The 24,342-nt window shown below is 47.6% G+C and overlaps 2 protein-coding genes and 1 long non-coding RNA gene across 9 annotated transcripts; all 3 read right to left on the reverse strand.

Annotated features, from left to right (window-relative positions):
• Positions 1-894: 894 nt before the first annotated feature.
• On the reverse strand, positions 895-4,099 carry LOC109786924 (uncharacterized). 4 transcript variants are annotated; one of them, XR_012205536.1, is made up of 5 exons: positions 3,804-4,099; positions 3,540-3,689; positions 2,265-2,632; positions 2,075-2,171; positions 895-1,795 (listed from the first exon to the last, which is right to left on the reverse strand). It is a non-coding gene; the product is annotated as an uncharacterized lncRNA (long non-coding RNA). The 4 variants fall into 4 exon arrangements; XR_012205537.1 differs by having other exon boundaries at positions 2,075-2,176; XR_012205535.1 differs by having other exon boundaries at positions 895-2,176; positions 3,804-4,098.
• Positions 4,100-11,057: 6,958 nt separating this feature from the next.
• LOC109786926 (uncharacterized) lies at positions 11,058-14,111 on the reverse strand. The gene is made up of 2 exons (XM_020345493.4): positions 13,838-14,111; positions 11,058-11,302 (listed from the first exon to the last, which is right to left on the reverse strand). The coding sequence occupies exons 1-2, from the start codon at positions 13,940-13,942 to the stop codon at positions 11,222-11,224; spliced, it is 186 nt and encodes a 61-aa protein (XP_020201082.1). The 5' UTR covers positions 13,943-14,111; the 3' UTR covers positions 11,058-11,221.
• Positions 14,112-15,150: 1,039 nt separating this feature from the next.
• Positions 15,151-17,157, reverse strand: LOC109786925 (uncharacterized). 4 transcript variants are annotated; one of them, XM_040404603.2, is made up of 4 exons: positions 16,953-17,157; positions 16,821-16,861; positions 15,858-15,982; positions 15,151-15,817 (listed from the first exon to the last, which is right to left on the reverse strand). In XM_040404603.2, exons 1-4 carry the CDS (start codon positions 17,049-17,051, stop codon positions 15,360-15,362), a joined length of 723 nt encoding a protein of 240 aa, XP_040260537.1. In that variant the 5' UTR covers positions 17,052-17,157; the 3' UTR covers positions 15,151-15,359. The 4 variants fall into 4 exon arrangements, with proteins under 4 accessions (XP_040260537.1, XP_020201080.1, XP_040260538.1 ...); XM_020345491.3 differs by having other exon boundaries at positions 15,151-15,787; positions 16,953-17,154; XM_040404604.3 differs by having other exon boundaries at positions 16,821-16,858; positions 16,953-17,146.
• Between the last annotated feature and the right edge of the window lie 7,185 nt (positions 17,158-24,342).

Raw genomic sequence — 24,342 nt, forward strand, 5'->3', positions numbered from 1 at the left:
AGTAATCTTTCATCAAGTTCCCACACATAGATGTAAAATCACTGCCACTTGCATTCAATCGCCAATTGTAATAATTCTCTAATAAACCTTTTTATTCTAATTTTTTGCTGGCTCTACAGGGAATATCAAGGTCACGACTACCAGAATTTTAAATCAACATAATGTGTCAGTATATCATCACTTTTAAAATAAAGAAATTTGCGGATATGATATAAACTTCAGTGTCACTACATTTACAATCCATATGATAAACAATAATGGCCCATAGCTCGTACATGTACAATATGAATGTTAGAAGGTCCACCACACTTTCCTGCTCCATCCTTGCTACAGCTAAGAGAGAGAATAGGCATACAATGTGTTACCCTTGCAATATGAGAAGCAAAGTACAGAGCCACAACGGTATTTCAAGTAGGTACAAGAGAGAGAATATATTGCATTACTTCTATAAGGAATATAATGGTTCCAATGAATTGGTATCCAGGTTTGACTACTTCCATAAAAAACTTATTTCCTGTAGTGTGTAGACACTTGAAGAAACATGTTTCATGTAATCTAGACACTTGAAGAAGGCAAATGTATATGAAGCTCTGCAATTCCCTCATTGGTCCTGACATATTGGATCCTTCGCCATGCATCCTGGGTTCAGGGGCTCATTCTTTCCCTTGCTTCAGTTGCTTGTTACCTGGCATACAACGTGTCATCTCATTCCAAAAAATACTGAAGGACTAATAGACATGGTCTTGATGAGTTTATCCATTGCTTGCATCTGTATGTACATACTGACATGGAGTAACTCCTCTCTCAGTGAATTTCAGAAAAGGGTCATTTGGCGATGACTCATGTGAGCTGTGCTCAAGCCAGTTGACCAATGCTGCAGCTAAAGCATGTTTGGAGAAAGTAACCATGTTGAGATATAGGTTAGAAACAAAATAGAAGCCAATTTTTAAGATAAAACATGGTAAACATGATAAACATGGTATTAGCACAACTGGAGCAAAGATCACAACATGGAAAAATGATCATCATTATAGATAAAAAATAGGATGGGTGAATAAAATAATTATTTCTCCTCAATTTGACATAGCAGAGCACGAGTACACCCAAATAGATACATAATTTGCCTGCTTTCCATACTACCTAGATAATTAGAATTGCTTGAAGGCAAAGTCTGTAAGAAAGGAATATGTAGAAATTTGAAAACCAACATAAAGTAATCTGACATTGTTCTAACCTTACAAATTGAGGTGCATTAGTAAGAAAAGTGAAACTTCTTACCCTGTTGCTTGCACAAGTAGCAGGCTTTCCTAGGTTTGAATCACTCCAAGAAATCAATGGGTAGACTGCGGCATCTGCTCTGTTCTGCTAATTGTGCGGTAGTACGAAGTGGTTAAGACATCGACATAGGGACGGATTACATCACAAATTTGACAACCAACAACGACAGGAGCACATCTCTGAAGAAAGCACAAATCCACAATGTGATCTCTACTCTCTGATAGCCGGTGGAGAAAGTAGACGGAGAGCGCCATCACCAGCACATACATGGGGTTCATCACGAGCACTGGTGGAGCTCTGTCCAGGCTATAGAGGCGACGACGCGGGGTTCATCTCCGTCGCGCACATTCAGGCGTCCACCGGCGGGCTGCATGCCCTGTCGAGCCGGCCCTAGTGCTCTGTCAAGGCTATTAGTGCAGTAGCGCAGGTCGTTGCGCACACCGGCTCAAGATTCATGCCCCTGTATCGCTTCTCGGCGTAGTATACTCGCCGCCTACTCACTGGCCCCATTTGCACCCTGCACACACACCAGCCACCAATTAACATATATGCACAGCCACCAATTAACATATATGCACACACACACACAAGAAGCTACGCACCGCATACTCTACACAACCAGGACAACATCTTCTACACACTCTGAATTGATTACATAACATCACAGAAAACAATTTTGTTGTCAAATTTCAATATATTATGGAAAGCATGCTGAAAGAAACTTTGATAGTTGAAAATGCCTAATTATGTTTCCTATGGGCATCGGTTAAAATGTCAAGAGTAGGGTTAAGAATACCATGAATATATAGCCTTCTTGCCATAACGTATCATCAATCTAGTCAGTTGTCCTTTTTTGTATGGGCGCATGATCCATAGCTTTGAGATCCATATGTCTATTCTACCAACAGAAGACTATGCATATTAGTGAAAATGATATCGATACATTTGGAAGGTTTGTTTAGTTGTAAAATTATTGTACAACATACCTTTGATTATTCTTAAAGACTGAATGAAGTTAATGTGAGATCCGAAGTGTCTTCAGAATTGGTGAGTGGGGAAGATCAAGATCAATTAACATCAGATGGTGGCTGAAGATTGAGAGAGAATATTAATTGCCTTAGCAGTCATCTTGGGCAGTTGGCATGGATGTTGGTCCCTGACTGATGACGCTCTGCTTGTTTATTTGTTCCCGCAGATCCTCTAAATGACTGGCAAGGTGCCGCCGATGAATAGCTCATCTGTGAGGCCCTCCAGAAACGATAAATAAGCCGTGTTGACGGGAGGTTTTTACTATGCTGCTGGTACAAACGCCGTGAAATACCATCAGAAGCACACCATACCACCAATTAGATGGCTGCAATGGTATACCAATTTCGTTAACAAACTATGAATTAATTCTAAAAACCTATTCTGATTAGGTATCAAAATGCATGCATACGTATATGTAAACACCTTTAGATAGAGCTCAAGGACTACAACTGTAAGATCCAACAACAATCGGAAAAAACTGAAATTCTGCTGCCACAAGGCCCACAACCGCAGGAAGAAATTCTAGATCAAGACTGCTCTATTCCTCCACGCAGACTGGGGGCCAAGGTGCGGGCTGTGATCTCGAGCAACCAGAACTGGGCGGTAGATGCAGGCATGAAGTTTGAAACCTAAGGTTAATCTGAGAGCTCCCCGTTGTGTACTTCGTGGACACCTGATCGACCAGTCGTGGGTACTGAGGTGTACGCAGTGGTGGCAGTATGTGTGTAGTGAAGCTATAGGGAATCTGTTCATGCATGAGTCAAACTGAAACCTGATATCTATGCTTTATGATATAATGCACAAAAGATTAGTAACTGGAATCTTAATTTATTTCTATAGTATTAAGTGGGCAATTATGCCCCATGCCCCCATCTATAAACTGTAGGACTGCCCCAATGACAGTGCGACCGTGTGCTGAGAGTAGACATTCACAGGAGCTCTGGAAGGTGCTTATTAGCAGATGGTTGGTAGGCATTGCATGCTATGGTTTCTCTTTTCTTAATATAATTACATGAAAAAAGCGATTGGCTACAGAGCATAGAGTCTGATCTCTGATGTGTTCATGTTCTCACTTTCTCACCAAATCTGAACCTAAACATTATATTAGTTTGCACTTCAAACATCTTCCGTCTAGTAATTCTATTCATGCATGATCAAGATTGTAGAAACACATACATGTGATTAATCAATCTCGAAAAAATACATGTGATTAAGGATGGGAAAAGACAAACCTGAGGGTTGAAGTAAGATGGAGTTGCATGAATTCTCCATCTTCACGATTGCTAGTTTGACTCTTGTCAGAATATTAGAAATCCCTATCGGCAAAATCAAAACACATATGAAAGCCTTGCGGTATCCATCCTTCCCCTACTAAAATTTGGCTGCAATCAGAAATATTTAATCATTGACAACTGCGGAGATGGGGTGGGGGTCAAGTCAACAGATCTTGGCGGTGCCGGTGCTTGTCAATCATCTATGCAACAGGGGAGACATACCATGCGGCAAGTTGGAGAGGCGCGCTGTCGAGGAGGCTGGGCACGGTCGTCAGCGGGGCTGCGGGATGGACGTTGACGAGCAGCTCGTCCGTGCTCCCCGCATGGCCGACGAGCAGCTGCGGCTAGGTGTCGCGGGACATGCGGCAGATCCTGCCGATCTCGTCCGGATTTGGTGACCACGGATCGAGGACGGGTACCACAGGGTGGAGGGACGGCGGCGGCGGAGGGATGGGGGCGCGGCGGCGGAAGAAACCCTCGTGCGGGGCAGCAATTTCAGCGACGGGCGAGTCAGGGCTACGTACGAACTGTTTTTTACACTTATGTTTGGGCTACGGTGGACTGCGGGTTGATTTCTAAAACCACAGGGACGCGGCCCGAAGGAAGTACTCGCTTCAGGTCGAGGCCCAGCCGGTTGAGCCTGCTGGTGACCACGAAAATCGACGGATGAAACGGTTTCCGAAATAGTACCACCTCGCATATATGTTTTAAATTCAAATTAAAAGCGTAAATTCACAGGAAGAAGCGTATTGTGACGGTGAACCCGACAAAGTCAATCCGTGCTTTATTATTAATTAGGGAGAGAAATCAAAGACAGTAACGATTTGGTATTTTTGTTCCTTAACTTGTTCCAAAAAGGCTACATCCTCTCCATTTTTAAGACCCCCGCGTCGCCCCTCCTCTAGCGACTCGGGGGAACCCCGATCTAGCGCCACCGCTCCCCACCCCCTCGCCCTCCCAGTCTCGCCGCCACCAGAGGAGGCCGCCGACGAACGCCGCGCGCGCTCCGAGGAAGGTGGCGGCGGGGCGCCTCCGCTGCATCTCGCGGCCGCTTCGCCAGAGGAGGGGCGGAGCCGTCGTGTTGGATCTGGGGGTCCGTCCTCGGGGGCGTGCGAAGGCGGCTGCCTCTTCGATGCCGTGGGTGGCTCGGGGGCGTCGGCTACTGGTGCTGCTCCCGGGCGCTCAGTTGGCCGCGGTCGGCTGAGTCGCATATGGATCTGGCTTCCAGGGGCGGCAGCCGGCGGGTCTCGGTGGGGGGGGGGGGGGGGGGGGGCTTCCCCTTGCTGAGATCTGGCAGGCGGGATCATCCAGATCCCGGCAAGGATGGCGGCGACCCGTGCACGAGAGATGGAGGTTTTCGATCAGATCTGGGTGAAAACCTGCTTTTGGCTACTGCCAAGGCCGGCGATGGCGACGCTGTCTGCGTCGTTCCCTTCCTGAAGGCATCGTCGTGGAGAAGTTCAAGGCCACTCTCTGCTACCTCCGGGGGAAACCCTAGATCAGTAGATCGGATGACGGCGGCTCTCTGGTGTCGTTTTCCCCCATGGGGGCGTCATTCTTGGAGGTGCACACGGGCTCGAGGGACCAGAGGACGGCGACTCTGGTGGAGCGGTGCTTCATCTTACACATTGATGGTGGCGGATCTCGGCGGCGTGGTGCTGTTGAGACTCGGCGTCTGATGCGCGGAGATGGACTCGCGCAGGAGGAGGTTGCTGTCTGGCGTCATGGTGACGTCGATGGCTGAGTGGCCAGACAAGGTAGAAGCCTCAATATGACCTGAAGACGGACCTGTGGAAGATGGCGGCGACGACACACGAGTGCGTCTGACCGGATTGTGCCCCAGACCCGGTATGTGGCTCGGCTGGGGCTTCCGAATATGTTTCGGCTTCCGGCTTTTGATGTTAGGCTTAGGTGAGTGGTTTGGGTAGTGGCCCAGCTAGCACCCCTTCATCATTTTGGATAGGAGTAGCGGCATGTGTTGCCAAGATGGTGGATTCAGGCACATTGTTGTAATACTTTGTAAGGTCCTCGAGAATAATCAATAAAGTAGCCGTATGCATCTCCCAGATGCAGAGGCCGGGGGTCATCCTCCTTTTCTAAAAAAAACTTGTTCCAAAAAAAAAATCTTCCACAAAAAAAAAACTTGTACCAAAAAACAGAAACTGAAAGGAAAACTTATACATGAACCAGCGGTGCATGTGCTTGTCTGATTGAGCCAGTCTTTATATGCGTTGTGAACTACTTTCTTCGTTTCATAATGTAGTGTATATAGATTTTCTTAAAATCAAACTTTACAAACTTTGACCAAGTCTGTAAAGAAAATTATTTATATCTACAATACAAAATATGTGCGATGTGAAAGTACGCCTTGTGATGTATCTATTCTAGATGTATATGTTTTACTCTACAAACTTGATCAAAATCTATAAAATTTGGCTTTCTAAAAAATCTATAGACAAGCGAGTATATGGTACTATGTACGCGTCCAAAAGTCACGCCGTGTCAAAAAGTTTAAGTTTAATGCATTGGCTCGATCACGATGCTACAGAACGAGCGGGAGACGTATACCGTGAGACGCGTGTTAAAGAAGTAGTATTCGTGGCATGCCTCTACAACCTCATGATATATGAGCTCAGGCAAACAGCGAAACTCATTTATTTTTCGGAGGTAAGGCGGAGAAAAGTTAAACAACGATGGGACGGGACGGCAACGCTCTACGTCTCACGTAAAGGAGTAACAGTGACCGAGCGGTGTCACAGGTGAGAGAGAATCTGTACAGCATGAACAATTTACTACTCCCGCTTTACTGTTCACATAGCGGTGTTGAAAGGCCGGTCTCAGAAAGAAAATAATCAAATTGTTGGAAGCAGATCATGAAGTACAAAATCATTCCCCCAGAATGCAGGGTTTGGTTTGAAGGAGCAAACCGGACGTGATTTTCTGAAGTGGTGGTTAGAGCAACTTCAACGCAGGAACCCATTTCGTCCGCCGCCGTTCGATTGGATCCCACGAACAAAAGTATTGATCCAACGCGCCGATCCATTTTTAAAATGTGCCCGCTTCGCGTCCGTGCGGACCCATTTGAAGCTCAAATGCTTCAGCACGGACGCGGAGCGGACTCGCCGCGTGTCCTCTCATTGTTCGCCGCGTCTCCACCTGGCGGCCGCCCAACTACCGCGGCCATGGCGCTCTCGGCGGCCGGCGACTGTGTCATGCCGCCGTCCCCCGTCAAGGCCGAGCCGGAGCCGGAGCCGGCCCTCATCGAGAGCTACTCATGGACCGGGCAAGTGCGCGAGTGGGTCGGCGCGTCAATGGTCTGATTGGGGGCGTCGTTGGCGCAGGAGCAGGCCTGCCTCGAGCAGTAGCGGCCGCGAAGGCTGGCCGAGGAGCTCCGTGAGAGCGAGTATCTCGAGATGCTGGAGCGCGACGCGGAGGAAGAGGAGCGCCTTGCCCGCGCTAGGCCAGCCCCGCCGGCGGCGGTACAGCTCGCGGCGGACGACGTCGCTCGAGCCTGGTCGACGGCGTTCCCTTGGGTTGGTTCGGCGCCGACGCTCATCGGCCTCACCGGCCCCGACGACAACGAGAACGCCTAGGGCAGCGCGCCTCCTCGTAGTTTTACTTTTATTTAATATTTTAGTTAATGTAAAAGTGGACTCGTGGACTCTTGCTGGCCTTTGTGGCAGGCATTAATGTTTAATTAAGGTTTTTATTTTTCAAAATGTTTGCGATAATGTTTTTTTCATGATCTTAAAAATAGGTCGGGTCAGCGTTGGGCGCAAGCGCCGACCCAAACCCAAAAGCGGACATGGGTGTCTGTCGGGCCGACATAAACAGATAAAAAGCGGATAAAAGCGCCATCCGTTTGGGTCGGCGCGTTGGAGTTAATCTTAGTAAACGAATTTTCACTAAGGCCAACTCCAATGCGCGACCCCAAACGGACATCTAGTTCGTCCTTTTTTGTCCGTTTGGAGCAGAAAAACGGACATGACCGTCCGCTTGCGGTCGTGCGGGCATCGGTGCGCCCAACGGACACGCCTCGCCCCAAACCGTCCAGGGTCATGGCCTTCTTATTTTTGCCCCAAAAATAAAGAAAATAAACTTGCAAATAATACGAATACATGAATATAAACATAAAACGTCATGCGCCCATAGCGTCCATAGTACCACATGTCTTAATTAAACTAAAACTTATTAAAAGACATAAAAAAAAAAGTAGATAAAGGCCGTCGCCGGTGGCCGCCATCGTCTTCAGGAGTCGCCGTCCTACTCGTCGTCGTCGCCGGTGAGGTCGACGTAGGGCGGTAGCTGCCACAGGTGGGCTGGTGGCCCCTACCAGACCGGTGGCGCCTGCATCGGAGGCGCCTGCACCACCTCCTCCCGTGGCTCCTGCTCATGCTCTGGTGACCGTGGCGGTGTGGCTGACCATGGGCCGACACCCACGGAGTCAGCCATCTCCGGCGCCGTGCACGACCAGCTCCACGCCTGGCCCACCAGATGAGGGTTTCACGCGGCGATGAGCGCCTCCTCCAGCACCTCCTCCGGCACCTCCTCCTTGACGTCGACGTCCATCTCCGCGATGGCCACATCTCCGGCCACCGACAGGGCCAGAGCGGTTTCCAGGCCATCCTATTTGCCGCTCGTCGTGCGTGTTCATGGAGTCCTCCATGACACGCCTCATGAGCCGGGTCTCCTCCTCCTCGGTCATGGGCGGCGGCGGTGGCGGGGACGGGGACGGAGAAGGCGTTGGCGTGATGCCGCGCACACGCCTATGGCCCCTCGTATGGGAAGGGTCGTCATCGGCACGAGGAGGATGTGGGCGGCGCGGGCTAGGAGGACGGACGGTAAAAAAAGATTGCTACTACTGGTCGTGCTCGTCGCGGAGCCAGGTGTCCCATAGCGGCAAATCTATGGCGTACCTGGAGTCCGCCAGTAGATCCGGTGGGAGGCGCGAGCGCTGTCGGTTGATCTCCTCGCGGCGGGCACGGCCGCTCGCGGGCACTGGAGGGATGGGCACGCGGTCGGCGGAGAGATGCCAATTATTTGGCAGTGGACATCTCCCCACGGCACCGGCATCGCCGTCTCCCAGTAGCGACGACATACATCGACATGGATGTATGGCCTGTCGCGATGCCCGGTGGCTGGCGGCGCCATCTGGAATACTGGCGGCGCAGGTGGCGGAGACGGCGGAGGAGAAGGCGGTGCGGGCGGGGCGGATCTGCTGGAGCGGCGTTGGCTCGAGGAGGAGCCGGCCTCGCGGTCGTGCTTCCCCTTGATCCAATGCCAGCCCGTGGCGTCGGCGGCGAGGTGGGCGAGCGAAGCGCGATGGCGGGGAGGTGGGTAGGGTTTACTCCTGTCGGCAATGGACGCAGGCCGGCTTGGAAGTAGAAGCTGTGGACTGGCCGGTCCACGGTTTCCACATTAAGAAGGACGACGACCCATGCCCGCGTCAATGACAGCCAGGCCCCGCCGTGCGTGCACATTCAATTTGGGTGGTGGAGGTAGGTGGACAGCCGCCACACGTCCCATGGCAGGCGAGGTGCCTGTCCGTTCGGCATCCGTCTGGACGCAAACCGGGCATAAGTTTACGCTGGAAATGAGGCGGACCAGACACAAAATGAACAAAATTTAAGGATGTGACCGCATGTTGGGCCGTGTTATCTGTCCGTTTTGATCTAAACAGATGCATGCGGATAGAATGGGGTCACGCGTCGGAGTTGGGCTAAAGGAAAAACTCCTGTTCACTACCATCGGGAACACGCGATTTTCTTTGGGCAACCACACGCTCTACATTGTAGGGTTCGCCTCCGCGTCTATATATACGCGTCGATCGATGAGCGAATGGATATCCCAGCTACATCCCACAGACCCACACAAAACAAAACAACTCCCTCCTCGGGGACATGAGGAGCGGCGGATCACCTCAGCCGACGGTCAACAAGAAGTCGTCGCAGCGGCCCTCCAGCAGCAAGGCCAGCGGCGGCGAAGCACGCCCGGCGCCCAAGAGGGAGTCCGGCGGGCTGAAGAGGAAGGAGGCGCCGGCGGGCCGCGTGGAGGCGCGCGCCACGAAGAGCAAGTGGGAGGACGGCGGCTCCAGGCCGGCCGGGAAGGAGGCGGCGCTCGGCATTGCCGACGACACGGTGGTCGTCGAGATGGACACGCACGGCCACTACTATGGCGACAAGGAGTTCCCGTACGACGACAAGTTCATGGCGAAGGCCAGAGATCGGTACGACAAGCACATCCAGGAGCGCACGGACCGCAAGCCGTTCGTCCTCAAGTTCCAGGACGACTACGTCGATTTCGGCAATGGGGACGAGTCCGACTGAGGATCGGATCTGGTAGATGAGCGAGATGTGTTGATCACATCGCTAATAAATAGTACTCCCTATCGTAGAAATGGATGTATCCGCGTGGGTGGCTGCGTGTCATCGCCACCTGCGGCCCCTCGATAAAGTTGTGGTGATCTTATCTCAGGTCCTTACTGCCAATTGCAAAGACTTATGTGTAATCTTTATTTTCATTTAAGTCCTTGTACCAGCTGTGATCTTATTTCCGTTAAAAAAAGAGAGAGGAAATGGGGTGAAATTTGTTAAAGAAACTGCCGGTACTTCAATGCGAATTGGTGGTAGCATGATTTACATGAACCATGCGATCTTTGATGGCATTGCATGAACTTCAGTTTCTTTTGCGTGATTGATCGTTGTTTAGTCTCGAGTGCATGAGCCAGCTTGCTCTCCGCATAAATTTGAGCAGTACTCCCTCCGTTCGGAATTACTTGTCGCAGAAATGGATGTATCTAGATGTATTTTAGTTCTAGATACATCCATTTCCGAGACAAGTAATTCTGAACGGAGGGAGTAGATGGTTTAGTCTCGACTCTCGAGTAAGTTCTTAGATGGTTTAATCTGAGATGGATGGGAAGGAGGAAGAGCGAGCACATGGTATTGGATTGCTAATCAGAGTTGAGCGAATGTGTTAAATCACACCATCATGCATCGTGTCATTAAGGTACGCATGGATCAGATGTAGCGTACGAGCGAAGGGAGCTGTTTTTGGCTTGTCACATAGATGGTTTATCTCTCTGTTGAGTAATGTACATCGGTTCACTTTCAAAAATATATAAAAAAAGGTTGTGCTTAATAATCGTAGCATGAAGCGTGCTATCTTTGAAGACATTTTCTTATGTGATACTACTATACTACTAGTAAAAAAATGTCACCCTTCTGCTGAAAAGCTAGTCAATGGCGACGCCAGTCACAAATGCAATAACTGCCTTCACTGGTCTCACCAAGAATTCATGAGCCAGCTTGCTCTCGGTAAATATTACCCCACTTAGAATGGCACGTCAAAAAACCAACCGGAATATGGAAACATCTCCTTGAAACACCACCAACCATTTGTTTGACAAAGAAAAATAGCACCTTCATTACAAAATATTGTATAAGCTATTCAAAACAACACCTCATAACCAAGGCATTTATAAACTGAACATGATTTAACATGAGCATAGCCTCTTGCATTCAATAAAGTTATAACAACTTGGTTTATTGAAGGTGTCAAGCATACATCAGCCAAGGCTTATCACTTGGAAAGTAAAAATATGACAAAGCAACTAGTTGAAACCATTGGCGAAAAGACAATCATGATTCACTCTCTTTTGCTTGAGCAATTAGGTCTGCTTGCATCTTCTTTATCTCCATCTCCCTTTCCATCCTTTCTTGCTGAAATAACAAGACAGCTTTTAGTTACTTCAAGAAAACATACTAGTACATTTCTAAATACTACTCCCTCCGTTCCTAAATATTTGTCTTTCTAGAGATTTCAACAAGTGACTACATACGGAGCAAAATGAGTGAATCTACAATCTAAAATATGTCTATATACATCCGTATGTGGTAGTCCATTTGAAATCTCTAAAAAGACAAATATTTAGGAACGGAGGAAGTAACTTATATCCACATATATTTATAGTAAACGGATTTGCAAAAGATTTTTTTTCCATGGTACTACGTAGTGGTGATTTTGGTTGTGGGGGTGTGTATGTGGTTGGACGCCGTACAGGTGATGATGGTGTTTTTGGTGTAAACGAACACACCAAAAGCTGAAACCACCTGTCTCTGTTTAGATGGCACTAACAAGTTCCGAACAACAATTAGACATCTAATGCTCTCATACCCCAAGTCTCAAGATGAATTTAGACAAATCTAATCCACAAGAAGCATTAAATATATCAGTGTGGAAACAATAATTCTACCCCCAGGCCCCAGCACCCAGGGAAACATAAATACAAAAGGTTTTCATCTCCACACTCAGGAATTTCAACAGAGTCCTTCGCCAAATATGATCTTTTGTGTACAGTGGAGGATGATATCAAACATTCTGACAAGAGAAACATGGTTAATGTGTTTGTAAAATGATGCCGACTACCCTTAAGAAATTTATCCATAATATAACCCCCAATGATCAAGAGTCAAAGAGTCCATTGGGTACTGACTATAGACCAGTCTCAACTAATCGTGACTCTTTCCGAGCACTGGTCATTTACTATACTGCTAGAAATACCATCACAGGTGACCAGTTATGGTTTCATATCTTGATGATTGTTCACTCCGCATACTCTTTTTTTATGATTGTTCACTGCACATACTAGTTGAATGTGCATATAGGTTACAAGCTGCCCTTGAGCGATTTACCCTTAAAATGAGCTCCATGTGACAGAAGGGCAAAATGGTTAGACTGAAAGTGAATGTGCACCCACATGGTATCCGGGAGAATAGAAGCTAAATCAGTTCATCCCGAGAGAATTCCGACAATAATCATGCAAATTTCTGAAGGCAATACCAAAGTAGAAAACAGACTAGATGGATAGATTCAAAATGTAATCCCAGTTTCAGTGGGTTGAGTTTTCTCTTTTCCATTGAATGATTAGCAGCAGCAAGAAAAGGGTCCAACTCACACTAATTGTATTTGGACTGACTGTCTGAACTCTACGGCAAACTATGATCATCTAGCATGGTACCCGGACGATTAGAAGCTACATCAATTCATTACCAAAGAAGTCCAACAATTATCATGCAAATTTCTGAAGGCACTACTCAGTAGTAGGATGGGAAATACCAAAGTAGAGAACAGACTAGATGGATAGATTCACGATGTAATCCCAGTTTCAGTGGCTTGAGTTTTCTCTTTTCTGCTGAATGATTAGCAGCAGCAAGAAAAGGGTCGAACACACACTAAATTTATCTGGACTGACTGTCTGAACTCTCCAGCGAACTATGATCATCTAGCATGGTACCCGGATGATTAGAAACTACATCAATTCATTGCCAAAGAAGTCCAACAATAATTAAGCAAATTTCTCAAGTCCCTGCTCAGTAGTAGGATAGGCAATACCAAAGTAGAGAACAGGATAGATGGATACATTCAAGATGTAATCCCAGTTTCAGTGGCGCGAGTTTTCGGTTGAATGATTAACAGCAGCAAGAAAAGGGTCCAACTCGCACTAATTGTATTTGGACTGACTGACTGGACTCTCAGGCAGACTATAATCATGTAACATTCTGTGTGAAGAACCAAAGCAGTGGGAATATAGGACTAGCTTCAAATCTATGTTATTCTTTTTTTCTTGCGGGGAAATCTATGTTATTCTTGCAGCCGTGAAATGCTGGAAAGAACTATTGTGGGAGGCGGAGGCCTGCAAGGTGAATGAAGCTGATGTACAGCGGCGGAGGTATGCGTCAGAATTGGACTCTGAACATAAACACACAGGAGGTAATGGGTGGTGTTTCCTTCCTACTGGAATACCTTGAAATGTCTTTTGTTTAGGGAGGTTCACAGCTCCTGTTACGATATGAATATCCTAGTGCGTATACGGCTTTCGTGCTGGGTATGATCAGATACATCTTCTATCACCCTTATATGTTCTACCCTTTGTGTGCTGCAAGTCTTTAAGAATCATCTCTATCTCCATTTTTTTTTTCAAAAGATCGAGATGTAAATTGTAATCCCTGAGCAGATCGTCGGTAAGGTAGAAAAGCTAACGAGTGGGGAAATCCCCCCTGCTCCAAATCTCGGCATCGCACCTGGACAAACAAGGCCAGCGTACTCCCAGAATCTACGGTTCATCCGGTCATGTTGGACGGGATATGCGGAGCTAATCGAAGACGGGGAGGAACGAAGACCTGGTAGATCTGGCGCGGCGAGCTAACGGATTTAGAGGGAGAAAGGGGGGAAGAATAGGCCGGCGATTAGGTTACCTTCTCGTCCTGGTGGAGGGCGATCCAGACGTGGACCTTGTCCATGGACTCCCAGAAGAGGAACGCGCCGAAGGTCATCCCGAAGAAGGTCGCCACCCGCACCATCTTCTCCCTCTCCGATCTCTGGCTCCGGCGGATTTGGTGGATTTGGCGACGGCTGCGCGTGGGGATGGACGGGTTACCTCCAATCGACGGCCGGGGATCGGATTTTGGGCTGAGTGGAGTGGACCGAGAGAGAGAGTGGGGGCAGTTGAGCTGGGCCTCGTTTCCTTTTAAGCCTGGCCTGTCTAGTGAGAGCAGTGAGGACAAGTTCTTCTCTTTTTTTTTTCTCAAAAAACAAAGCTCTTCTAATATATATTTTTCTCAAGAAAAGTATTGTTTTTACTCAACTGAAGTTCTATTCTTTTTTGCAGAGCAGAACAAGTTCTAGTTGTTGAGCTTATACTCGATAATTGCTTGAAATATGAAGTGATTCGATTCTCGGCAGCGAAGGGGAGGGGCGAGGTAGGAGGCTTCAGCAGAACGTAGGAAACCACCGAACAAGTATTTTTGGAGCATGGGTGTCACTTTATTTTTGAATAGTTCAAAAATCACATTTGAAGTTTCAAAAAATGGTTAAACAAATCCTACATGGTAATACGAATTTATACTACACATGTGCGAAGTTTGATGATGAAAAATATGTTAACACATGAGCTACGTAAAAATGGAAATTCATGATTTGAAAATGTGACTGCACTGTTCACCACTAAAAACCCATGTATTTGTCTTTTTGTGTGTAGCTCACGTGTTAACTTATTTCATCATCAAACTCTGGGCACCCGTGTTAAGGCGAAGAATTTGCCTCGGCATTTCTTTGAACTTCATATGTTGATTTTCGAACTATGAATGAAGTGCTCAGTGTTCCAAATTGACCTTTTAGCAAACTATTGGGCTACATTATCGAGCAGGTCCACAGGGTGAAGGTGCAGGGGTGCAGCTATCAGTAGTTAGTCGTAAGATAGAGTTGATGTTGTGATACAAGTGTGGGCACTTGACTAGAAAAAAAGACCATATGTTTCGAGAGAGCAAGTGCGAAGCACTGATTCTGAATGCAGATAATATGGGCATAACCAACATGGGAGGACGATGCCATCTTCGCAACTGCCAAACTAGTCATTCAGTGAAGCACCCGGAGCTATTTGCTCAAACATACTACTCCCTCTGTAAAGAAATATAAAAGTGTTTAGATTACTACTTTAGTGATCTAAACGCTTTTATATTTGTTTACGGAGGGAGTATATCATGCGTCATGCAAAATCAACAAGGAAGGGTTCCAAGTGTTCAACTCCATAATTATGTTTTATACTAAGATAAGATAGAGTACGTACAGCGGTACAGGGGAAGTTCTAATTAAAGTTCAACACTGCAAGGCTCCAGGCATAAGTAGCAACAGACATTGGCATAAACTCACCAATCACAGGGGCATTTATATATTAATATAACACACCGATGGAAGCTAATATAGATACTACTTCACCACTCAGGACGACTGCTGTGCTTTGCGTTGTGCCTTGCCATTAAGGGCCGCAGTGCGAAGACCCCTTTGTATCAGGCGCATCTGTTCTTCCCAGTCGTCCTCGTCGGCGCCGCCGTCATGACCCCCTTGTGTTTTGCGCCTCTTCTCCTCGTTCCACTCGTCGAACATAGATGGTTTGACCACGATTCCGTGTACTTTGCTCCTCTCTTCCTTGGTAAAGTCAGCATATCGGTATGGTTTGTACCGGGCTTCACCCGGCCGTGATGCGGCGTTGAGCTCGTTCACCCGCTTGACACACCCCTTGAACAGCTCGTAGCGCCACGCCTTCTCCTCCTCGTCCTTGTATCTGCGCTTGTGCACCACCATCCACTCCTCGAATCTCTTCTTCATGGCTTTCTCCTCCGGGTCCTCCTCGACGACGGGCTTCTGAGCTGCAGTCGCAAACCAGGCAAGGTTCATGGCTAGGCAATGCCTAAATGAGGCAGGAGATCTATTTCATACCAACTGGCGGTGGCTCCTCTGGATTCGTTTTGAGGTAGTACCATATGCCTCCGGCTAAGACAGGTAAGGAACCCAGCGAGACAACAGGGCCAAGTGACAAGCCTTTGGCTTGGCCAATGGGCAACCTGCAAAGAATAAAAGATCGCGTAAATCAAAAATCATCTGCCGACTCTGTTATTTCAAATAACTAAGAATTTATCTTCCTAACACTAGAATATCCTGCCTTGGTGAACTGCAGCATGACACATTTTGTTGTTAGACTTGATAGTGCAAAACAATTTAAAAACCGCATTTGGCTCTCAGCCTCTGTAACTTTTTATAAGACGTATTTAGAATCCATGGCAGTGTCAAAAAATGTTTATATTAAGTTACAGAGGAAGCATTATATTCCAGCAGCAGAGATATTCAGGAGCCACCAATTGTAATCAACGGCTCCTAGGTAATAGCTAAACCCAACTGACAGCTAGATCTAGCATCTCCAATTACGGTATTGATGAGCCATTTGCTCAGAGAAAACAAGCGTTCAGTTACAGCATTGTTCTTTAGAAAGAAAATTCAGATTCCAGTTGAGTGCTGACACCATGGCAAAAGATATCAAGTTCAGATTGCCACGAATTAAACCCTACAAATATTTAGTACAATACGAACTGTAAGCTGGGCAGAGCGAATCAAACTGAATAATATGGACCGACTGTAAACACCAGCAATCAACATACTAAGCCCAAGAATTGGTCCTTTCTACTGCCAGTGCCAGCATGGATATGTTTAGCTCTGCTAGAGCAGATATCAAATCCAAATAAACCTCAAAACAAAGGCAATCCTACATGAAAATCCATGTACGAGAAGTAATTTTTTACCAGGAGCAGTTATCAGATGCAACATACACGATTTGGGGATAGAGCGCCAAACTAAACAGTGTACTAGTATCGATTGAGCAAAATATGGTGGCGATAGTTGAGCTACCTGTCAGAGCCAAATCCGCGCACACCAACACGGAGGTTCTTCTTCGAAGGAGAGATCAATTAGCCACATTGCTGAGAGGCGGAGATAATTAGGTTAAAAAATTGGGAGGGGCAGAGAGATAGAGATACGTACAGAGAGCTGGTGCCTTGCCGGTCCTATGACCTGGCCGCAGATCCGGCGTGAGGACAGCCTTCCCGTCGCAAGAGAGGCGAAGAATCGAAGATTCATCATCCTCCGATTTTGGCCCGGTCGGCTGCCTAGTCCAGGGTTTCAGAGATGAGTTTGCCTCTTCTTCGCTGGCACGGCACGTTTAGGCCGGAAATTGCTTTTGGATCCCGGGCTCCATGGAGCCAGGATTTTTGAAAAAAATATAGAAGTCATATTTTATGAAGTTTCTATCTCTAAAAATAATAAACAAGAACCTAGGGATTTACACTGCATCTCTATATAAAAGATTATGATGAAATGCGTTATGGTGCAAGCTACACACACATAATGCAGCCCTCTCTGTTGATGGGTGTCGGCATGCATGATCTTAAGGAGGAATGACAAAACTGTTATTTTTGCAGCATATGAGTGAATTGCAAAAGACCACCACATTTTAAGTTCACATCCGAATTTGCCACCACATTCCTTGGCGCCCCAAAAATCTATCAGTTTCCTATGATTGATTTGGGATGATTTAGTCCAATTTCTGACAGAAAGGGCCCACCTATAAGCGCTGACATGGCATAAAATGGTCAACACCGTTTGTTGACCGTTAAGTTAGACACAGGGCCCACTAGTTTTCAGCTGAACAAACAAAAGGGTTCCTAAAAAATTGCAAAAAACACCCTAGAAACAAAATTAGATTATAATGGACCCCTTGCGGGGAGGTTGTTGTGCCCGTGAACACTATCACCGCCGGAGGGGAGATAGGTGTGGACAGAGGGGCTCGGAAAGCCGACTCCGGCGGCCACAGGAAAGGCTTCCCGGTCGCGGTGGCCTGGGCAAGGAGCTCGGCGGCTGCAGCACGCGCGATTGCTCCTTGGCGGGCACCCAAGCCTCAATTAGGAACCACAGCGCTGCTGCACGCCGAAGAGCTCGGAGCTGGGGACCGGCTCGCAGCACGCCGGAGAGGAGGAGGACATACCTCGTCACGAGAGGAGAGGTGGCTAGGGGATCCTATACGTGGATGTTCGGGATGGGACGCAGGGCGATGGATCTCGCCGGCGCTCGGAGGGAGAAGACATGGCGGATGGTGGAGGGACGGAGCACGGGAGGAGAGGTGGTTGGGCGGCGCCGGCCATCTGGACGAGGACACTGACAGTGTCCTGGACTAGGGAGTACTCACCATGTCGTCTCCCGATCAGTTGGATTGGCCCGAGGACCCCATGGCCGTTTGTTCATGGGCCAGTTCGGACAACCGATGTATACACGAGGAAGATTCCACAAGACTTGGTGATCAAGACAAGGACTCCTCTCCACCGGCGTATTCGACTAGGACTCTTGTTATCCTAGGCCTCTGGTATATTACATAAGCCGAGGCCAGGCTAGTCGATAGATCATCATGACATTACTCATCATACCTCTAGGGTTTAGACCACAACATATGATCTCGAGGTAGATCAACTCTGTAATCATACGCATCAAATACAATCAAAAGCAGAATGTAGGGTATTATCTCTTCGAGAGAGCCCGAAGCTGGGTAAAATCCCGTGTCCATGTTACCATTGATCCTAAGACACGCAGCTTGGGACCCACTACCTGAGATCTGCCGGTTTTGACACTGACAATGGTGCTTTCATTGAGAGTTTCACTGTGTGGTCGGCAAAAGGATCAATTGCTCGCCTGCAGATCAACTGCGACGTCGGCGTCTTCGTCGCCGCCTCGACTGGTCACCTTGGCTTGACCGAGGACTGTGCCCTACCTCCAATCATCATGTTCGGATGAGGGCCTTCATCAACATCAACCCTGATCTCTATCAAGATCATGGAGGAATTATCCATGGAGCTCGGGGGCTCAACGTCAACATTGCCCTCGGGCGACCGTGCTGTTTTTCCGAACAGCGAACTTGTATCCGCTACCACCACCTCCTCGAGCATCGGTTTGACGATTCCTTCGGTGGAATTGTGCGGAATTGAGTCTACAACAACACTGTAAATTTTGTTGCGTTCCGATGGAGCAATCTCCGCCGGTCTCCGATATACCAGAGCCCCGTCGAATCTGGACGGGAATCTGGACGAGTTTGGAGCATGGTGTCCAACACCTAGCTCGAACGTCCTTTAGAAGATCCAACCGTTGATCAGCTTCGGAATTCCTATATCTACCACCCCTCAAAATTTCAGCTCGATCCGACCGTCCAAACTCCGGGAACCTTCCGATTAGTGCATCACTTTTCAGATTTGTTTTCTGTGCGAGAACGAATCTGACCCGAGTTCATCTTTTTTATGAACGGGATTTCGGACATCCTTTTTGAAGGAAGTTTTGTATGGGGTATTGTGTTTTGTTCCCAAACACATCCCACTAATTTTAAAGTCTTTTCCAATATGATCTTCACCATCACGCCGATGTCAAACCAGCCCGACAACGTTGCTCCACGGCTGCCGACCTGCGCTAGACACGTCGTCTCTTTGTTGAGCCGAGCTCAACTTCTTCGGATCATCATCTCGGCAAGCCGAACAAGAGTTCGGCATCACGAAGGATAAATCATCACCAACCTCGCCGCCCCACGGATTACACGGAGCGGGCACATCAGCATCGCCGCACAGTCACTTCATCAAGCCGGCATTGACCACGTCACGAGATATGACATGCATCGGCATGGCCGCACCGTTGATTCTTCGAGCCGATGTCCATCACGCCGAACTACGTCAACACCTCGGCTGACATGGCAGCTGCAACGCCTCCTTACCGACCTGCTCCGTCACCTAGTCTGGACCGGGGGCTTCGCCATCCCTTCATCAACCTTCTCCGGAGACTTCGGCGCCGTCAGTCGACCAGCTTCATCACGTTAGCTGGACCGGGGGCTTTGCCTCAGCGAGCCAACCTTTACCAGCATCGCCATGCCGTCGCTTCACCGCCCATCAGGCAATGGATGTGCGGATCGAGTCCCAATTTTGGGAGTCACTTTCACTACTAGGAAAAGGCCTACTAGTGGCGCACCAGTTTTGCCTACTAATGGCGCACTACTGGTGCGCCACTAGTATTAAATACTAATGGCGCACCACTGGTGCGCCATTAGTATCTGGTATACTAATGGCGCACCACTGGTGCGCCATTAGTATAGGCCACGGTGCGCCATTAGTGTAGGCCACTGGTGCGCCATTAGTATAGGCCACGGTGCGCCATTAGTATTTTTGAATTTTGAAGGCGGGAAAATAGTAGTGGCGCACCGTCTAACCCCCACCGTGCGCCATTGCTATTTTTGAATTTTGAATTTGGATCTGGATCGCGATTTTTTTGCCCATTTTTTGCTCATTTTTTTTGCTTGTTTTTTTGCACGAATGTTTTTCAAATTTTGTTCTTGTTTTTGGATCTTGTATGTTCTTTTGCCGTGTTCTTTTGCCGGAGAGGAGGGCCGAGGTCACCGGAGAGGAGGAGGAGGTCACCGGAGAGGCGCTCGCCTACATCGCCGGAGAGGAGGAGGAGGTCGCCGAAGAGGAGTTCATCGGAGCACCGGAGAGGAGGAAGGAGAAACCGTGAGGGGAGGGGAGGAGAGGAGGGAGGAGGAGCTCACCGAAGAGGATGGAGGAGGAGATCACCGGAGAGGAGGAAGGAGAAACCGTGAGGGGAGGGGAGGAGAGGAGGAGGTCGCCGGAGAGAAGGAGGAGGAGGTCGCCGGAGAGGAGGAGCGGAGTATGGTGGAGGAGAGAAGGGGAGATGGAGTGGAGGAGAGGAGGAGATGGAGTGGAGGAGAGGAGGAGATGGAGTGGAGGAGAGGAGGAGATGGAGTGGAGGAGAGGTGGAGTGGAAGAGAAGAATGAAGAGGTAAGGAGGAGAGGACCACGCCCAGCCATATATACGGCATAGTAATGGTGCACCGTGGGCAGGTGCGCCATTACTATTTTTTGATTTATTTTGAATTTTGAAGGCGGGAAGATAGTAATGGCGCACCATGGGCAGGTGCGCCATTAGTAAGTTTGAATTTTTTTGCCTCTCCAGATCTTAAAAGCCCGTATCTTTTTTCTGTTAGGTTTTTGAGGATTTTGAAAATGTTTAACGGGGTTCCCCTGTTAAATTTGGATGTAACTTTTCGAGTAGATGATTTTTCATATAAAAAACTTTTTCATCCGAGTTCGTATGCAAAAGTTATGCCCATTTTACAAATTCTCGAGAGATTTTGCAAAAAAGTCAAAAATTCATGTTTGTAAATTTTGCTAACAATTAGACCACATATCACATGGGAATCTTATTTTCTTTTATTTTTTTTGACATTTCTATCATTTTCTTTTTTTTAAACTGAAAAGGCGGTCCAGAGGGAGGGTGCATTCGGGGGAATGTTTGGGCCAAACTACTAATGGCGCACCGTGGGTGTGGTGCGCCATTACTAGTTGCACCACAGTGCGCCATTAGTAGTTTAAAAAATAAAATAAAATAAAAATTTGAAAAAAATTGAAACATATTTACTAATGACGCACTGTGGGAGTGGTGCGCCATTACTAGTTAAACTAGTAATGGCGCACTATCCCCTGGTGCGCCATTAGTAGTTTTGAAAAAAAATTACTAATGGCGCACCGTGGATGTGGTGCGCCATTAGTATTTGCACACTAATGGCGCACCACATGCATAGTGCGCCATTAGTGTCCATATTGGCTATAGCTGTTTTTGTAGTAGTGTTTTCTTCGGACTGCTATAAAAAATAAACCAGATGCTATTAATCCTAGCAATTTTTGCTTGTTTGGGTTTATTTTTTCCAAGGAATTATTACTCTGGTTTGTTCCATCATCTGTACACAGGTCTATCAAATGGCGGCCGCATTAACGACGGTCGCGTGGTGGTTCGGTCAGTTTCCGTACATAGTTCGGCGAACGCCGCACCCGAAACTCGCACCGGCCTGTGAATTCAGGCTTTGCCACGCCTTTACCGCATTACGCCGACGCCCTGCATCGACATTGACTTCGGTGTCAGGCCACATATTTTTAAATAAATTATCTTGCGTAAATTAATTATGCGAGGATGTTTATATATTTATATTATTATTGTTGGCCCGCACTATTTTACATGTGCAGGTAATGGACTTCGACTGCGTCACGTGGTCTCTTCGGCAAGTCGACGCCGTCGTCCCAATCGGCGTAAATCGGCTCGCGTGATCACCTTGTTGGTCGTGTTACCATATCGACGTGTTCGGTTGCCTCGGCGACTTTGGCATCGCCGAGAGAGCTCTACCTTATCGAGCGTTCGGCGCACATGCCATATTTATTTTATTACTCACTTTGCATAAATTATTTATTATGCAACATTTTTTTAATTTATTATTATTACTATTATCTCCGGTTTGCACTATTTTTTGTGCACAGGTAAAGATTCGGGTCGGGCAGCGTTGTACCTCGGCGTACTGACATACCACGTCACCTCGACTGGACGGGGGGCTTCGTCAACACTTCATTAACCCACGCCGGGGACTTCGGCGTCACTCTGCCGGCCTGTATTGACCGTGCTATGTCACCACTTCGGAGTGTCGAGCTCTTCGCTCCGCCACCTCGGGACCGGCTTGGGTGATGGAACCTTGTCCCGCATCAAGCTCGGACCGCGTCATCAATGCCGAACACATTAACCAGCTAAGTCACTTTTATGCTCAAAGTTTTAAATTTTTAACTTGTGTTCGGTTCGACCATGCTCACACACGTTGTTCGTTAAAAGAAACTCCCCTTACCCATGTTAACTGGGGGCTCTTAAAATTTACACGAGCCGTTCTATAATAATGTGTTTTCTTCTTGGTCGTTGCAAAGTATTTTTCTACCGCTCCTTTTTCGACTCGAGTGTATGGTCAATAGCCGGATGGCCTAGCTTCTCTCTAAAGCCGCTCGAGTTTAGTTCGCTAAACTGGCCTCAGAGAAGCACTCCGCCTTCGACCCGCTTGAAGTCTTGAGATCAGATGTGTCATGTTAAAGCACGATAGAAGCACATTTTTTTAAAGACCAATTTCCGGATTGGCACCAAAATCTCAGTTTAGTCCGAACATCAAGCTTTTACATAAGTTTTGGCTTTTCGAGCCTATGGCACTTTTAAACTATTGGTGTGTTTCCAGCATAAGTCTCGTAGTGCAACACCGGACACCTTTAGAGATTCTGCAAAAACATTCTCGGATATTGCTATATATGCATCGGTTTCGAATTGTGTCTTTGGTCAATAGTTGGGTTGCCCGGCTCCTGTGCTTGCCTCCTATGTTCCACTTTGTTCGGCTAGGTGTGCAAAGGGAGAACCACTGTGATTGTGCTTCCAGCTTGCATGGTTAAGCACCTTAGTGGAGAAAGCCGAAAACTGACTGTCACAATAGGCGTAAATTGGTAAGCGATCCGATGACTGTCTTAAATGACAGGTCGTTCATAACATTGGCCGAAGTGCTTAGACCTTGGCTGTCGCCGAACACTAACCAGGGGCTAGTAGCTGGCCTCCCAACTTTAAGCTCCTATGACTAAGTGAAAGTTATAAAGCCCGCATATCTGATTGCCTCGTTTCCACTAACACAACCGCCTTCGGGCACTGAGATGTCGGCTAAGGGTTGTTTGTTATTGCGGAAACACCCTGCGTAGCATCTACAAGGGGGTGGAAGCCGACGATGGGACACTTTCAACTGATAAACGGTCGCAACGGAGTCAAAATAAACATATCATCGACATTTGTATTTAATATGCAAGGGCCGCCTTCCATAATCATCGTTATAAAGCCATAAATATGCATCAATTTGACTTAAGATTTTGGCCAAGCTGGGTTGCCTGGCTCCTGTGATTACTCCTACGTTCCCGATTGTTCGGCTAGGAGGTAAAGGGAGCACCTCTGTGATTGTTACTTCCAGGTCATCCGTGTTAGTACCTCAAACTGGGAGAAGCCGAAAGCTAGCCATCTTAAAGAATATAATTGGTCGGCAACGACGGAAGTGAAAATTTTGGTCCATTAAAAGCCACAAAGATCGGGAACTTACCCCGAACTAAATCCTCAATATTTTTCTCCTGCATCGATCGGAGTTGAGGTTTCATGATCATGGTCGGCATGACAACCCAAAGAAAGGGACTGACAGCGGGATTATTTTCTTGGGGAGATGTTTCTTACATCAAATATTAATATAACATTCTCTCCGCATACCTTTGTTTATAAAACCATATGACCGGATTGCCTTGTTTGTCGTAATCCTTTGCCCTTGTAAAGGCTTTATAAAGTAGAACAAACACTCCCCGGCCACTAGCTGAGGAGGTTGAAGCCGATGGTCGGTCAACAAGGTGTTGTACAATGCGGATCCAAGCATTCCTGATGTAAAGTACTTGGATACAGAGAATAAAAATTGCGAGTAAAATCCATTTACTGCAATCCATCTTTTAAACCC

This window comes from Aegilops tauschii, chromosome 3, assembly GCF_002575655.3.
Source record: "Aegilops tauschii subsp. strangulata cultivar AL8/78 chromosome 3, Aet v6.0, whole genome shotgun sequence".
NCBI lineage: Eukaryota > Viridiplantae > Streptophyta > Magnoliopsida > Poales > Poaceae > Aegilops > Aegilops tauschii.

Coding starts and splice junctions, on each gene's coding strand:
- LOC109786926 (XM_020345493.4), bottom strand. CDS start 13,942: ATGGTGCGGGTGGCGACCTTCTTCGGGATGACCTTCGGCGCGTTCCTC. Junction 11,303..13,837: donor CCCTCCACCAGGACGAGAAG/GTAACCTAATCG, acceptor TTGTTATTTCAG/CAAGAAAGGATGGAAAGGGA.
- LOC109786925 (XM_040404603.2), bottom strand. CDS start 17,051: ATGATGAATCTTCGATTCTTCGCCTCTCTTGCGACGGGAAGGCTGTCC. Junction 16,862..16,952: donor CGGCAAGGCACCAGCTCTCT/GTACGTATCTCT, acceptor TCTCCTTCGAAG/AAGAACCTCCGTGTTGGTGT. Junction 15,818..15,857: donor AGAGGAGCCACCGCCAGTTG/GTATGAAATAGA, acceptor GGCATTGCCTAG/CCATGAACCTTGCCTGGTTT.